The 16,965-nt window shown below is 36.6% G+C and overlaps 1 protein-coding gene across 1 annotated transcript; it reads left to right on the forward strand.

The window, feature by feature from the left end:
* Nucleotides 1–1,571: 1,571 nt before the first annotated feature.
* PTBP2_1 (Polypyrimidine tract-binding protein 2) lies at nucleotides 1,572–8,124 on the forward strand. The gene is made up of 11 exons (XM_051210795.1): nucleotides 1,572–1,742; nucleotides 1,854–3,782; nucleotides 3,819–3,965; nucleotides 4,001–4,285; nucleotides 4,327–4,437; nucleotides 4,471–5,118; nucleotides 5,415–5,448; nucleotides 6,551–6,643; nucleotides 6,680–6,968; nucleotides 7,013–7,076; nucleotides 7,116–8,124. Exons 2-11 carry the CDS (start codon nucleotides 3,729–3,731, stop codon nucleotides 7,182–7,184), a joined length of 1,794 nt encoding a protein of 597 aa, XP_051070815.1. The 5' UTR covers nucleotides 1,572–1,742; nucleotides 1,854–3,728; the 3' UTR covers nucleotides 7,185–8,124.
* Nucleotides 8,125–16,965: the final 8,841 nt, after the last annotated feature.

Genomic DNA, 16,965 nt, shown 5'->3' on the forward strand with positions numbered 1-16,965 from the left:
ATGTCTTTGGTCTGCTCAATAAGCTTGACATAGGTAAATCCACGGGGCCCGATGAATTACATCCTAGGCTACTGAAGGAATTATCTAACTTCGTTGCAAGCCCTTTAAGTACATGCTTTAACCTATCCGTTACGCAGGGTCGTTCACCGAAAGACTGGAAAAATGCCATAGTAAGTCCTGTCTTCAAAACAGGTACGAAACACAAACCTGAGAACTACCGCCCCGTTAGCCTAACTAGTGTGGTTGTTAAAAGCTTAGAAAAGATTAGTCGTAAGGATCTGTTTAGGTATCTCGATAAAAACCGGATCCTCTCGGAGAAGCAGCACGGTTTCAGAATAGGTTGCTCTTGTCTCACTAACTTATTAGTGGCTCGTGAAAACTGGTGCGCTCTCAAGGACCGAAAGCTACCTGTAGACGTCGCCTTCATTGATTTCAGTAAAGCTTTTGACAAAGTTCCGCACAACCGGCTGTTATATAAGTTAAGAAAAGTCGGGATTGGAGGCAATTTATTGATGTGGATAAAAAACTTCTTAGTTGGGCGTCAACAAAGAGTAAGGGTGAACTCAAAGTTATCTAGCTGGGAAACTGTGCTTCGTGGAGTGCCCCAGGGTACAGTTTTGGGGCCAGTGCTATTCCTTTTGTATGTAAATGACCCTCCTCGTCTCCTATCATCATCGGCCTTGCTATATGCTGACGATGTCAAGATATGGAAGACGATATGATGTAAGAGTGATAGCTTAGAACTTCAAAATGACCTGAAGAAGTTATCTGAATGGTCTCAAACATGGCAGTTGCCGATAAATACTTCCAAGTGTGTTGTGATGCATATCGGTCATCAAGGCACAGATACATACACGATGAATAACACTGAGCTACCTGTTGTCCAGACATATAATGACTTAGGAGTTATCGTTAGTCAAGACTTAAAGACTACTGCACACTGCCGTGCAATAGCCGCCAAAGGTTTTAGAACCTTATGGTCAATACGTAGAGCTTTTAGTCATGTCGACGATAAAACGTTTTTGACTTTGTATACAGTGTTCGTTCGTCCTAAACTTGAGTACTGCATACAAGCGGCTAGCCCCTGCTTAAAAAAAGACAGTGAGCTTCTGGAAAAGGTTCAGAGGACAGCAACTAAGCTGATTCTCGGGATAGCGAAGCTTCCGTATGGATCTCGACTGGCCAAGCTGAACCTTTTCCGTTGTCATATTGCAGAACTAGAGGCGACTTGATTACAGTCTACAAATTGCTTAGTGATAAATTTGCACCTGATATGCCCTCATTTTTCTTGTCTTCCAAAACAGAGAATTTACGAGGACACTCCAAAAAGTTCATAAGCCGAGAACAAATTACTTGTCAGCTGACTATCGACTTTCCCATCGAATCATCAACGAGTGGAATTCACTACATCAGTACGTGGTTGCGGCTCCATCCGTCGACTCTTTCAAAAGAAAGTTGGATCAACTGAGAGACCACCATTGCCAGTACTAACATAGGCCATCGAGCCTCCTGTCCATCCCAAACTGAAACTGAAACTGTAGATCAGCTATTGAAATCATCGCCAGGTAAACCTCTTTCCGAACAAAACAATATCCTGATTTTATCATATCATATAGTGAAAAAACTCGCACTTACGTATAAAGGATGTGGTTAGTATAATTCACATTATTCAAACAAGGTTTCAATGGCTGGTCCACTTTCGAATGACAGCCATGTCTACAAGCGCCTATACGGCTCTGATGGTATGTTGTACATGGTTTCGTAATTTTGCTGTTTTGTGTCATTTTTAAAACGAAAGAAGCCTGTATTGCATAAACCAGTAATCTGAAACAATCTATGTTTTTTATTTTTAGTCAAGTAAACGCAAGGTGAGTTAATATTAATACAATTACTTGTGTTATTGTTTATTTACCATTACATGGAAGCATTAAGACGATTTCGTCTTCATATACATTGTTTTTTTCAGCAATTTGAGTTGTTTTTACAGGACGAATACCTTAAATATTATTGAAGCTAGCAAAGTTGGTTGATTTCTACTGTTCTTGCTTAAACTGTACCGTGGGATATAAATAACTATATTCCGACTACCAGGTGTCAAATATATTACTACTAAGACATACGATATTGGTCTTCACAAACTTCGTATTAATTGAATGGGTGAAAAATTGTTTATGCGTGGCTCGTTAATTCTAAATATTTAGCATCATCGCTACCGGACTTTTTCCTACCTATGCCGTTCGGAAAGACGACCGTTTTTAAGTTGTTGCACAATTATTTTCAGTCAAATAAGTCAACGGGAGTGTGCCAACTTTGAGGGGCGTGGTGTTAGTGCATAAACTTCATCTGACACACTATGTGCTTCTGTTGATCGCATAATCAACATGAGCCTAGGGAAACGGATCGTTCTAGTCTTTTAGTAACTTCGTTTGGTGACATAAAGGTGGCAAAAGTTAAGATCACTCCTAAGTCTTCCATACCAGGATGATAGGCCTGTTCTCAACATCCCAGTTCCTTGAGTTCTGTATCTCAGTTGGTAAGCTGTCTCTGACTCGTTTCTCCTTGTAGTCCATTTCCGTCTAATTAGTCTTGTTTTGACCAGAGTAGCTTTTTCATCCAGGTTGGTGTTCACAACCGAAAATGTTACTTATGTAGAGATATTTAAGGGATAAGTTATATACCGTAACATATTGATGGCATTCACTTATGCGTTTTTAGAGTTTAAAAGAGGTTTAATAATTACACAAAACGGTTTCACTCATATGATGGTTCCAAAGTAGTTTCAGGGTCTTAAGATATCGGGTTAAATGTATATGGACAGTGAATAAAGTGATAAATACAAGGCGTAACATGGTTTGTTGCCTGATTGTTGTGATCTTGCTACAAAGTAGATAGTTGATGTACTAATTTCAATATTGTTAAGACTACTATGACACACATGGTAGAGATTGTGACAAGTCTGTATACTCGGTTTTGGTTCGTATTGTGTTCAGGCTAATTATGCTTTTCGGTGGAGAGGAATTCGGGTCTGTGTCTTATAGGTTTACAAACTTGCTCCAGATAGGTATCAAAACATTAGTGTATGCTGTTTTTCAGCTTATCAGTATTACTTAACTATCTCCAGAAATACTCAGTTCCCGTATTAGTTTCACTGTATGTTATACAATTTAAACAAAAAATCCCAATGGAATAGGTTCCTTACATAAAGTCACTCAACTGGGAATTAATGATGGGATCGTATAATCACGTATAAAGACTATATTTGGTGTGGAAGCAGGCTGGTATCCTAGCTTCATTTAGTTCTCCATAAGAACTCTAGGAATGGTAAATACAGCTTAGTGTGCATCAGGGCAGTTTGTCGATGTAATCTGTCTAGAGACTCAATCGAAAATTATCAACTAGTACACTCCCTCTAGATTCCGCTTTGTCACCTACAAGACATTACTGTCTCATGAGAAATCAATGATATGGGGCCCTAGGGCTAGTCCTTTTACATAGCGAATATGTAAGATATAACCAGCCTATCTTAAAGCCTTTAAGTTATAAGGTCCAGAAATATAAAAATACTTTAACAATACTTACAATTGAGTGCATCAACTGCACAGTATAACAAGGCTTATAGGATTGGGGAAATCCTGTTTTTTTTCATGAGCCGTATTCTTTGTACTACTCACTTGAATAACTTTATAAATCGACCTGTGTAACAGCGTGATGAAGCTAATGGATTTATAATGAACGGAAATGGTCATGCTCCAATGGAAACTGATACTAACGAAAACAAAAAGGTAAGATTACCGTTTTCCTAGCCTGTAAATTTTCAGTCAAGAATTGAATATGTTGAAACTGTTCCATCAAAAGTTGTTCATATTCGTAACATGCCAGACGATGCTACAGAACATGAAATCGCTCTTCTCGGCATCCCGTTCGGTTTGCTAGAAAACATGGTGCTTTCTAAAAAAGCTAACCAGGTAAGTATTTTAAAAATCAGTATTCCTTTCGGCAGGCTCTGTTGGAAATGCAATGCCTAGAGAGTGCGATCATGATGGTTTCGTACTATCGCGAATACCAAGTTACGCTAAGAGGACGCACTCTGGTCATGCAGTATTCTAAACACCAACATCTCGAATTACATTCGGAAAACAGTAGCATAGGCAATGCAATTCAGAACGCAAATTGCATCGTTCAACAGGATCTCAGCGGCGCTAATTCTGGGATGCCTACTACAGTTCTGCGTGTTGTTGTTGATAACATAATGGGACAGCAGATCAACCATACTATTCTACACAAGGTAATGTATATTATTACTATTACTATGAGTTATTTCCCCAGATATTTTACCGATATGGAAAAATACTAAGGATTGTTACCTATCTGAAAAACAACCAGTATCATGGACTAGTCGAGTTTGGTAATCATATTCATGCATTTGTTGCAATGCTAGTAAGTCTCTTCACTTTCATTCAAAAGCTTTAGCATTTAAACGGCCAAAACATATACACTGGATGCTGTTCCCTGCGTGTGCAATTTTCGAAAAATCGTGGTCCATTGGAAGTTCGTCAAGAGAGTGATAAATGCAGAGATTATCTCAATAATCCACTAACTGAGGAGGAGTTAATGTCTCTTCGAAGACCCACAGCTGGGAGTGAAAGACATCATAGCAACAATCCTGGTCATGTTTCTTCAAATTTCCAAAATTCCGTCGTACCGAATATGGCACACCAAGGTATCCATCTCCCGGTTGGGATGATTGCACCTCCAAATACGAGCAATATGGGGATTAACGAACTGACTGCTCAGTTAGCAGCACTAGCTCAGCAGTCAGGTTTGGCTCTTACTCCTGCAGCAGTAGCTGCCACTGCAAGTTTCATGGCTCTTACATCACAAAATAGCGGTCCAGGTTCTCAGTCTATGTCAGGAACTCCTAATCTGTCCACTATACTAGCAGCACTTCAGGGTGGTGCTGTTCAAACTGGGGTGCTCCCCCATATGTCTGGCGGTAACACAAGTGTTATGGGATCTGTGCAGACACCTGTCTCTTCTCACGTGACGCCTGTTGGAGTTCGTCCCCCTCCTAATAATAATGGAAGCACAGTCCTGATTGTATCAAATCTGAATGAAGATGTAAGTGTTGACTTTGGAATGTCGAGATTATGGGTTTGCTCAAAAAACATGACGTCTAATTTAATATTCTGTTTTTCGTTTCATGTTTTCTTGAAATCACACCATCTGCTCTCAACCTTGGGTCTTTATTCGTTGATTGGCTATACGATTATGATTACCCATCACTGCTGTCAAATCGGCCGTTTTTCTTCGTATTTCGCTGTTCTTGTTCAATCTTGTTGCACACTTGCATCTGTTGTGCGACTGTACGTGATATTAAATTCGGATTCATTATTTTAACCTTCATCTTCGTTAAGAGGGTTTATCCGGATGCTCTTTTTACACTTTTTGGTAGGTTTATGTCTTTTCTTGTTCTACCGTTACCCATCACAGATTTTCTTGTCTATAAACATTACTTATTTATTCTCTTGTTCTGTATTAATTCTGTTTTTATTCCTTATATTGTCTTGACAGCAGCACAACTGGTTTTTCTTTGTTCATTCTCATGACTCTACCCATATTCCCTAGTAGATCAGTAATGTAAATGTATCATTAACTAATACTGATTTTCAGTCGATTTTGTCTTGTAAGATTTCAGTCAACCACTTAATGCTTGTGACTAACTGTGTTAAGCATTGATTTTCAGGTTGTTAAAGGTATGTGATCGTAGTAACTTTCTTATCGCACTTAACATTCACTTCATGAAGAAAGGCTTTTAATATTTACTCAGGTTTTTTCATTTTCACCTTAGAGGTGAAGCTTACTAATCTTGTCTCGTTAACATCTATAGTAATACTGTCAAACTTTATAGTTACAACCATTTATTCAATAGCTTAGTGTTTAAATAACTAGTTAAAATCCCGCTTTGGTCGAGTGTCTTACAGAAAGCCGACTATAAAGATTCGAAAATTAGTCTTAGGTCTAGTGCATGAATATCTGCATAGTCATTGATTCCCAGTATTGTTCTATTGAGTATAATTAGACAGTTTATACATATGACCAAGCGGTCCGACTTTTTTAAGTGAGCACTCTAAAATGCAGTTTTACCTATATGATGACCAAACATTTATTGCATGTTGTTCCTTGTTATTCATTTTGTCCTCTAATTTCAAGTGGTACTATCCTCTGGGTAGTAGATAAAATTTATCTACTAAAGCTCATTACATTCGACTCCACTTAAACCATTCAGCCCGGTCAAAGCAGTATGGTTTTTTATAATTCTAATCTTACGCTTTTATATAGGAACCCCAAGAGTAGCTTGAGTGAAGCCTGTAATTTGGACACAAGAAGCCCGAACGCTTCTGATTGTCCCATTGTGCTTTGTCTCCCATTCTGAAACTTCCTACCTAAAGTTTATTAGCAACATGGTGGATAAATGATAACGTTTCTTCAACAGGAAATGCATTATCAGGACCAAAATATTATTTACATGCTGAACAATTTTTGTTTACAGGTGTATATGGAGATGTCACTCGCGTGAAAATTATGTTCAATAAGAAAGACACAGCCCTGATTCAATTTACCGATCCTCACCAGGCTCTTACAGGTAATTTTGTCAACATTCTGATAATAAATCTCATAGCTTTACAGTTTCTGAATGGCCAGCGCCTCTGGGACAAACCGATGAAAATTGCAGTGTCTCGACATAATATTGTTCAGCTACCGAAAGAGGATACTGAAAATGGTTTGACCAAAGATTATACTAACAGTCTGTTGCATCGTTTTCGAAAGCCCAATTCAAAAAATTTTCAAAATATTTACCCTCCAAGTCACGTTCTTCATTTGAGTAACATCCCTCCTTCGGTAACTGAAAACGATATACGTGTGTTATTTGCAACTAAAGGATTTGAAGTTACTGGGTTTCGGTTTATGTAATTATATATTTTCTTAAGATGTTTACGTTAATTTTTTATAGGAAGGATAACAAAATGGCACTCGTGCAGTTGGAAACAGTTGATCTGGCTATTCAGTCTCTTATCGTAAGTTCATCTTAATTGCAACTTTATTTTTCGTAACAGGAATTGCACAACAGCCAGTTGACAGAAAATTCTCACTTACGGATCAGCTTTAGTAAATCGGCTGTTTGAAATATGTTGTTTTTCCTACCATATTGCATGTAATGCTGATAGCTGTCTGTCAGGAAATAATCTTGCATACTATCCGTGCTCTCCCAGCCTACCTTTATTCGAAGGTTTGATTTTATCTTCTCAATTTTCATATTGGCGTTATCATGTTGATAGTCATCAAAAAATGTATTTAACGGTATCATATTTTTGTTTTTTTGCTTTTTAAGTGGGAATTAAAAAAATGCGCTTGAAATCATGTAACAGTTGTGTCTCCAAATAATACTAATAATACTTTTTTCAGACAATGATATTGCTTAGAGTAAAAGTTACTGTGAGTGCCACTTCTCCCATATTGTTCTTTGAATCTTTGTTTTACGTACTTCGCAATGCGGTTTACTCCGTTTCATCATTGTCCATATTTGTGTCGAATATTATGACAGCTTGTTTTGACACTAGAATGTTTGTCGATTTCTATCAAATACACTATGGTTAAAGGTCTATACTTCATTAAGGGAATACTTCAGGCTCCTGTCGATTCAGTTGTTAGTAGTACTGTTTTCGATTTGTTGATATACGATTAACGCACCAATTGTTCTTGCCGAATAGTAAACTTTTTAGTTGCTTGGGATTAGATAGAACATGGTCATAGTTTGAGAGAAATGTGACCAATACTGCATTACTGTCCTTTACGGTTGACCTTCACTGGACCAACGCATTCTCTAGGTGTTTCAGCCTAAAAAGTAAGTTACGCAAACATATTGTGATCGAATGCGTTTAGTCACATTATTGACTTTCCAATTGTTGGTGCGTTCATTAAGTTCAACACCTTTCTGATTGTAATTCTTACTTGCGTTGCTGAGAATATATGGACCTCAGTGCGTTTTTTAAAAAAATTGACTGTCTCTTAGTATTCTTCATGTAAAATAAATCCCAAAAAAGGAGTCAATCATTTGCAACATAGAACCTGATATATATATATATATATATATATATATATATATATATATATATATATATCGGTTCAAGTTGTTAGGGCAAATCCCAAGGTAGTGGAAGTAATAAAAGTACTGGTCTTGATAGGAAACATTAGGCATCAAAGGTACGATTAAAAAATAATAGATTAGTTTAATAAGAATTCTGAAGGATTTTGAATTATGGTAGAAGTAGGTAAATTATGCAGACCTCATACAACTAGGAAATATTGCTTCCAGATCCTTTAATTGTTCAATGCATCAAACAGTCTACTGCCAACAACGAGAAATCCACAAGGTATTTCGTAACTGCAGGCACGCATCCCATAGCATGTTATGGGATACACTATTCCGATGTAACGACCTATGGTTTTTAATGAAGAAAGACCCATCCATCTTTGGACCGGTCACTAACCAGTTCATAATGTTATATTTAGTTTAGGAGATAACATGACTTAATTTCAATTTATTACGAAGCAGCTAAAGGAGTTAAATTGGAATAGACTTACTTTTTCCTTTAAGTCATTTGGTACAGTTTTGGATGATCTGCTCGGCTAATGCTGAATAGTTTTGAAGATCGTATATCTTAAACCCCGGTCCTTATTACCGTACTTGAGAAGTGATCAATAACCTGAGTAATCTTAGAATCGCAGCCAACCTTTATTTTGGTTGCTGACACCTAAATAAGGTAATTATGATGTACTATTTGTAGATATCCTATAGCTGGTCCTAGTCGTTCATGTCTCAATGTTATTACGAGAAATGTCAATATTCAAATTTTGGTGTAATAATAAACAGATATTAGGCTTTTGCAAAAAGTGAAGAAACCAATCTTGGAAAAGAAATGTGATGAATTTATAGGATCGGTCCGTGCAGGTTATGATTACGAGGCGATATGAAAATATGGGCTCATTCCCCAATCGCATTTACTACATAATCCTGATTAGTCTTAAGGTTACTGACGGCCGATCCACCGTTTTTAAAGATGTGAAATTAAGGAGCGAATGTGTATCGGGTAGGTTTTCCGACAGCACAGAATCAGAACACCAGAGTGTGATTAACTGAAGCAATAGTGAGATTGCCAAAGCCAAGTATGCTTGAGAATTGTGTCAGATTTCTATATGTACATTGAACAACCCCCCGTTAACTTCCATAAAGTAGTTATCGAAATTCCAGATTTGTATTATGTCCTTGTTATGATTTAAGAAGGTTCCACAGCTTTTTTAATTTAGAAAGTTTGAGCTGACTAACTCGTCTTTAATAAGAATACTGTGCAAAGTGGGATTATGTGGATTACTGATGACAAAGTTCTAAGATCGGGGTTTAGTGTTTGAGAAAACTGTGTCGCTGGATGTTACTTCTATTTAATATGATCAGAAAATAATCAGTAAAGAAAGGAGACCAAGATTCACTGCTATATCAGAATTCATTATACTAAATCCACTGTACATAGACGGTCTTTAGGAGCAAATGTGGCACCAAATGATATACTGCTTGAGTTGCTGCAAGTAACTGTGGTTATCTTAATTTTACGTAGTCAGAATGTATACCAGTCAAACCTAATGACGTTCCACCAACTCTGATGCAGGCTGACCGATTATATTGTATTCTTTTGTGGACTAGTTGAGTTCTTGGACTCTACTTATCATCACTTTCTGTCTACATAATGGAGACTTCGTGCTCATGACGACATCTGACTATTTGATGTAGATCTAGCTGATAAGCAGTATCTCATTTTCTCTGTTGGAATACTCACCCTGGAATATAAAAACCCCTATTCGCACACGTGTTTGGAGATAAAACATGGATACGAATCTTTCCTTGATTTGGATTTCCACTCAGTTGATGCATATTAAGATACTGAAATAATAGGTTTATGGCTTGATTTGGTTTTGTAAGCTGACTGATTTAATTCAGTAGATCTCATTATTATTATGAAGCGATGGCTTCGTCGTCAGAGCGCTCGCACTTCAGTTCGGAGTCACAGGTTCGAATCCCGCCCTACCGACTTTGGTTTGGGCAACTAAGCAGCTATGATACCTTTCACTTTTAGCATAGCTTATACCCAGGTACCTGATGCATGAGGTAATTAACTTCTTTTAGATAGCATGACCTCCCATATCACGTAGAGGTGAGGTGCTTATTTAATTAGTGCTAAATCAATCTATCCTGGTAATCGAAACATTCGCCAGTAAACCAACCACATCAGAGAACAGCGAAAAACACTACGATATATGCGCAATCGTTAGGTGTATGTATATTGACGCCTTTGTCATATTTGTAATATGTCAATGATACAGACATAGACTAATGTTTACTTTTCCGTTAAGTCACTAAACGTCCTCAGAAAGATTGATCTACCTAAACCTTAATAAAAAAAAGTCTGACTAGGTTGAAGAAGCCTGTTAGACAATACCATCTCGTAAATACTATGTATTACTTTAAGTGTGTCATATATTCATCTGAGCCATAGTCAAGTAGAAAAGTTGGTTATCTACTTTAGGATCATCGAGTAGAACATAAAGTTAGAAACAATACCTATGGAACCAGGCTCAGAATTAAAAGTCGGTCTGAGGTAGGTTATAACAAAAGCAGTAAGAATTTAAAGGAAGTGAATTAATGAAATTAATTTACCAAGTTTAGAGATTTATTGCCGTTAATATGCGTTGCTTTCAATTTGTGTAAAATAATATCGTTCATATTTCCCAATCCTTTGACCGATGATGATAAAACATTTTGGCAGTCGAATATCGTGTTGGTTTAGCGTATGTGTAGCTCTTTAGCTTATAACCTTCAACTGGATGGAAGTACTTCCAGTATATCTAAATTCTTTACTGTTTTATGTTGATAGATTTTCCATGTCTTTATCAATGGAGGCACAAAGACGTGGAGTCACTACGAATGATGTAATATCAAGGATGCAATAGTATGATTATTATGCTGAGGTATACTTTGATGGCTTTTGTCGAGTTTTTATATGTAAGTGGAATGCAGCGTCCACACTTCGCCTCAGCCCATAACGCGTTATCGTTTGAAGCAGAAGGTACCGGGTTTTAATCTAAGTGTGAACGTTAATACTCTGATCCAGGTCATCCATATGACTGGTCACAAATTGAGAGTAACACGTGTCCTAGCTTCCACCATTAACCACAATCCAAATTCAATGTCTTTACTATTTATGAATTAATAATAAACATTTTTAATATTGTACGGATAAAAGTCTACATGTATTTAGCTGTTTTATTTAATTTTGTATCCTGAAAACTAACAAAAATGTACTCAGACCACCACATGTCTTGAAACTAAAGTTCTGACAGGAAAATTCAAATCAGTGGTGATATTTATACTTCACTCACAGACTATTGACATAGTAAGCGGCACTACTAGTGCATCTGGTGGCACGACAAGTAAAGGAGGCTAAGAGGAATGAAGCGGTTAGTCATTTATTTCACTTATTGAGAATATTTATGCGGAAAATACTATTCAAATCTTTCCAATAAAAATGTCTCTGAGTGTGGATCGCAATTCATCCTTATCTACTGGTCCACTGTATTAATTAACAAAACGTTATTATAAGAATTAACATATTACATGAGTTATATTTTCAAAACGTTGCTATTAATTTTAAATGTTCTCTTGTTCAGTTGTAAATAGTTGAAAACTTAGTTATACATATTTAGTGTGTTTTGATTATAAACATCCATGCTGTTCAAATAATGAAGAATGCTGGCACATTTTAAGATTTCTACTTCAATGTCTTTAAGAAGTATGCCAATACCTATGATATGTGCTTTGCATAATCCAAGTTCATAGTATTTTAACAAGATTGGTAAAACCCTGAACTTGAACTCACTCTGGGTAGTAAGCGGATAGAAGTAGTCGAGCAGTTCGTGTATCCGGTAGCTGCGTATATACTGGTGATGGTGTGAGTGATGAGATCAATTCACGTACAGTGAAAGCCAGAGCGAGTTATGCCAATCTAGACCATCTTTGACGCCTTCGTGATGTTAGTCTGGCTGTAAACGGTCGGAGCTACAACGCGTCGGTGAGAGCAGTTCTGCCCTATATTTGTAAGACCTGACCCATCCCAGTTGATGATGTTAGACGACTCTTTGTGTTTGATCATCGTTGTCTCCGAAGGATTGCCACATCCAGTGGCAACATCATGTTGGTAATGCAGAGGTTCGGTGTCGTGTGTTTGAGTACAGAGACGATATTTCAATTAGTGTTGCCATCTTGAAACACCGACTTTGGTGGCTCGGGCACGTCTTACGAATGTCGATGCTGGGACTGGTTGAAAAAAATGAAGAGGTGGTCAGTGTATGACATGGTGTTGTGGTATGAATTAATGCTGCATAGGACTGGCATCTGTCGGTCCCTCGTGATTGCCTGGTTGGGGTCTCATAGATGGTGTAACACAGTAGCTAGATGTTATCAGATGTGGACCAGAATAGAAGCCAGTGGCGATCCTTCTGTAACTTCCTTTTACTCTCTTTATAAAAGTGAACATAACTTCCTCGACTGAAATTATATTTTTTGGTTGCATTTCGCTTGGCCGAACTGCTTCTCCGATTATTATTATTAAACTGTCACATACTAATTTCTTTTCGTTGTTGTTCTTTTTATTACACGTTCTTTACATTCTCTATCTCTTCACAACCTCATTTTCAGTGTGGGGTGTATATATATATATATATATATATATATATATATATATATATATATATATATATATATATATATATATATATATATATATATGGTGTCCCCTTATACCAATATTTATGTGTCTAAATATATAAGCAAATAAAGGAGTCTATTTAATTTTCGTTAGATCTTAATCCTATGGAAGCCAACTCTAACAAAAGAGCAAATTACTTCATGCATGTAAACAAAAAAATATCTCCTTTATGGACCATCCTTATATTTAAGAGGATTGCTTAGACAGTTATTATTACGAACTATCCAACATAACGTTTTTTGCTACTAAGTATTCAGTATTTCGTCACATTGAGAATCTCGCAGACGGCTGAACAAATTGCTATTCGAATTAAAAAGCCAGAGCTTTGCATCCAAAAGAAATATGTTCAACCGCTCCTTTTACCCTGGCCAACTTCGGGGCCAACTAGTTAATGATTAATTTTATAATATGGTGACATAATTTGATTAATGTTCATTTTTATGTCCCAAACTTATTATTATTATCTTTACCACTATTATTATTATTATTATTATTACACTTGATAACCTTTTTGAGGAATTCATTCAGTATCCACTCCGATCTACTATATCAGACCTAATTGATATTATCTTATTACGTAATTTCTGATTTTTGTCCCCTTGTTCTCCCTCTCTAACCCCATGTTGATCATATTTATTCTGATCATTAATCTCACAATTTCATTTCACTTATTAACCGATTCATGTTAACATTTTATAATAGTTAGCTCCAATATTAACAATTTGATTTTATAAAACAATTCTTGATTCACATATTACAATTTTAAATGATATACCCTGCCTTAAATCTGGTCAATCTTGTAGATTATTAATTTGGATTTTTAATTGTAGATTCTGATGAGAAATTATTGAAAAGAATATTCTTCGTTCACATAATCGTATTCAGTCAGTGTAAATATTTTGGTCCTACATGAGCCATTGTCTGGAAACCTAGGTCCAGTGCTTTATGCTGATTGTCTTTACTCACCAGACATCAAAGATAGTTCACAGTAATATTGAGTCACTTCTATTATTAAACATAATGCAGACCAGTTGATACAGTTTAATCAATTCTAAAGATTTGACTAATATATCCGTTGCACGGAACAGATACTGCTTAATGTTTGTATGAATTTCTAGATGCTTTAGATCAAACCTTAAGCATGATAGAATTATTATCTAGAAATTAGAACTGCACAAAATTAGCAGCGTGCTTTTACTCTTAGATAATATTTTGTCTGCATAATTTCATAGGGTTGATGGAGGGAAGTGCACCGACTCATTTACAATAGAAAATCATATAAATCTGACTTTAAATATACGAAGATGAAATCTTTCATAGATGTTTTTAAATCCTTAATACTCATGACATACACAAAAATTCCCATTATTAACTAAACTATTATTACTTCACAAAATTTATTATTTTCCTAGTATAAATCATCGTATTCAAAATTCTATGATGATAATTTCAAAACTCAGTATACTTGGACTCCCGGTGATCATTGAGGAGTTGACATGTTCATAGAGCTAAATAAGAAATTTTAGACTGGTGAATGTCAAAAGACGAAACAACTGATCAGACAGATAAACATGTTTTGGAGAAATCAAGCTAACATTTATGCACAAAACTTTTTAACCAAGATGAGGCAAACGTAGGTTGCTAGTGGCTGAACTTTGGCTATTATCCAACAGTGATATGCATCTTAAAAGAGCTGATATTCTATCAGATATTAAAACTGACTTAACTCTGGTACAATCAGAGGTGTTACCAATGCGTTACTTGAATGCCAACTAACTTGTTAAACTAGCATACTTCATTAATCGGTGACTGATTAGTAACAAATGCCATCTTGATAGAATTATATAAGCCCGTTTTGAGATATTATACTGCTGAATTAAAAAGCAGGAATTAAACAATGTTTTTGAGATAACGTTAAAAGTAATTAGACTTGAATAAAGCCAAAACAGCAGTTGGGTGTATTTAAATTCGTAAAGGAAACCAATGGCATGAAGTAAACGAACTCCTAATAAGATTCAGCTTTGATTACCAATTAACCGTAACAATGCGGCAAATAGTGCTGCAGACGAATATTTTGAACATCTTTTAGTTTCATGAAAAACATGCAAGTATGCAACCCGGAGAGTTTGAGTTTACTAATCAGATCACTGTTCATTGGACAAAAATATTCAGAAAAGATAAGTGACATCGCAATTTTATCCATAACTTATTGCAACATCTTTAAAATACCACACTTTTAAACCTTACTCAGCCTGATTGGCCTTTCCAACATTTTTTTAGAAACTTATATGTAACTTTCTAGAATCTATACTGAACATTAATGCAGCCAATAAAGTTGTGATTCAAATTACGTACCTCTTTCAAATTTTCCGTAGACTTGCTTCCCTTCATTCGAATTAACCATTCTACAATTAGTATATTAATTATCGTGGTGGAATATTAGAGACACGAAAGTTGATCATTGGATGAAATATATGTCCTAACTGATTATTGCTGAATCACACTTTCAAACATCTTTTGACGCTACTAAATACTAAGCCAGCAGAAATTTTGCGGCATAACAGTGCATTTTGATGATTTCGAATTTCTTGTTATGGTTAGGTATTTCTTTTGAGTTGCGTTATCAGAACAAACTAAATCTATGAAAAATGTTATCAAAATCTCTAACTGAATTTCATTGTCTAATCAAAACGAAACTAACATCGTTTCTATTTGTATCTCTTACTCACTTACGCCTGTTACTTCTCGTGAAGGAGCATAGGCCACTCACCAGCATCCTCCATCCAACCCTATCCTGGGCAGTATTTTCCACCTCCTTCGAGTTGTCATTTATCCTTTTCATATGTGCTTCTATTTCCCGACGTAATGTGTTCTTTGACCTTCCTCTTTTCCGCTTCCCTTCAGGATTCCAAGTTAGAGTTAGCCTCGTGATGCAGTTTGATGATTTGCGTAATGCATTTCCTGTCCATTCCCATAGTCTTTTCCTAATTTCCTCTTGAAATAGAAGCTGGTTTGTCCTCTGCCATAGTAGATTGTTGCTGATGGTATCCGGCCAATGGATGTTGAGTATCTTGCGTAGACAGCTATTTATAAATACTTGTACCTTCTTGATGGTGGTTGTTGTAGTTCTCCACATTTCAGCTCCTTACAGTAGAACTGTCTTGACATCCGCATTGAAGATTCTGACTTGAATGTTGGTTGAAAATTTTTTGAATTCCATATGTTCTTCAACTGTAGGAATGCTATCTTTGCTTTCCCAATCATCGCCTTTACATCTGCATCTGATCCTCCTTGTTCATCGATGATGCTTCCCAGGTACGTGAATGTTTTCATCTTTTCCAAAATTTCCCCGTCAAGTGTGATTGGGTTGGTGTTCTTAATGTTGTATTTGAGGACCTTGGTTTTCCTTATGCGTATGTTGAAACCTACTGATGCAGAGACTGCTGCTACACTAGCTGTCTTTATCTGCATTTGTTCGTGTGTATGCGATAGGAGGGCTAGGTCATCTGCGAAGTCCAAATCGTCTAATTGGTTCTGAGCTGTCCATTGTATGCCATGTTTTCCCTCAGATGTGTTAGCGGAACATAGACTGGATTAAAGCAAGCTCAATGCACGATTGCTTTGCTGCACGCTGATTGGCTAATTCTTATCCAATCAGCACTAGTCGATAGTTGGAGAATACTCTGGAATCTTCTCATGTGAAAACTATAAATATACTGACGTTTTCCCTATTGTGCTTCTTACTTCGATCTAACCTTGTTATTTGGAATATAATCTCTTTCCTGTTCAACCGTGTTCTGATTTGGGGACTTGTCGAGTGATACGGTGTCCAAGAATACTAAGCAATAAGAATAGCTGGGTCATATCGTAAGAAAAGAGATTGTAACAGATGTCGAGGTCTTCATAATCCAGTCAACCACCAGAGGAAAGAGGAAGAGGGGGAGTAGACAGTCTTGTCTGACTCCAGTCCTTACTTGGAATGCATCTGTCCTCCATGCACGACCCAGCACTGTAGTCCATCGTATGAGTTCTGTATGTTGACAATCTTCTCAGGAACTCCATAGTGTCGAAGAAGTTTCCATAATGTTCT

This window comes from Schistosoma haematobium, chromosome ZW, assembly GCF_000699445.3.
Source record: "Schistosoma haematobium chromosome ZW, whole genome shotgun sequence".
Taxonomy (NCBI): domain Eukaryota; kingdom Metazoa; phylum Platyhelminthes; class Trematoda; order Strigeidida; family Schistosomatidae; genus Schistosoma; species Schistosoma haematobium.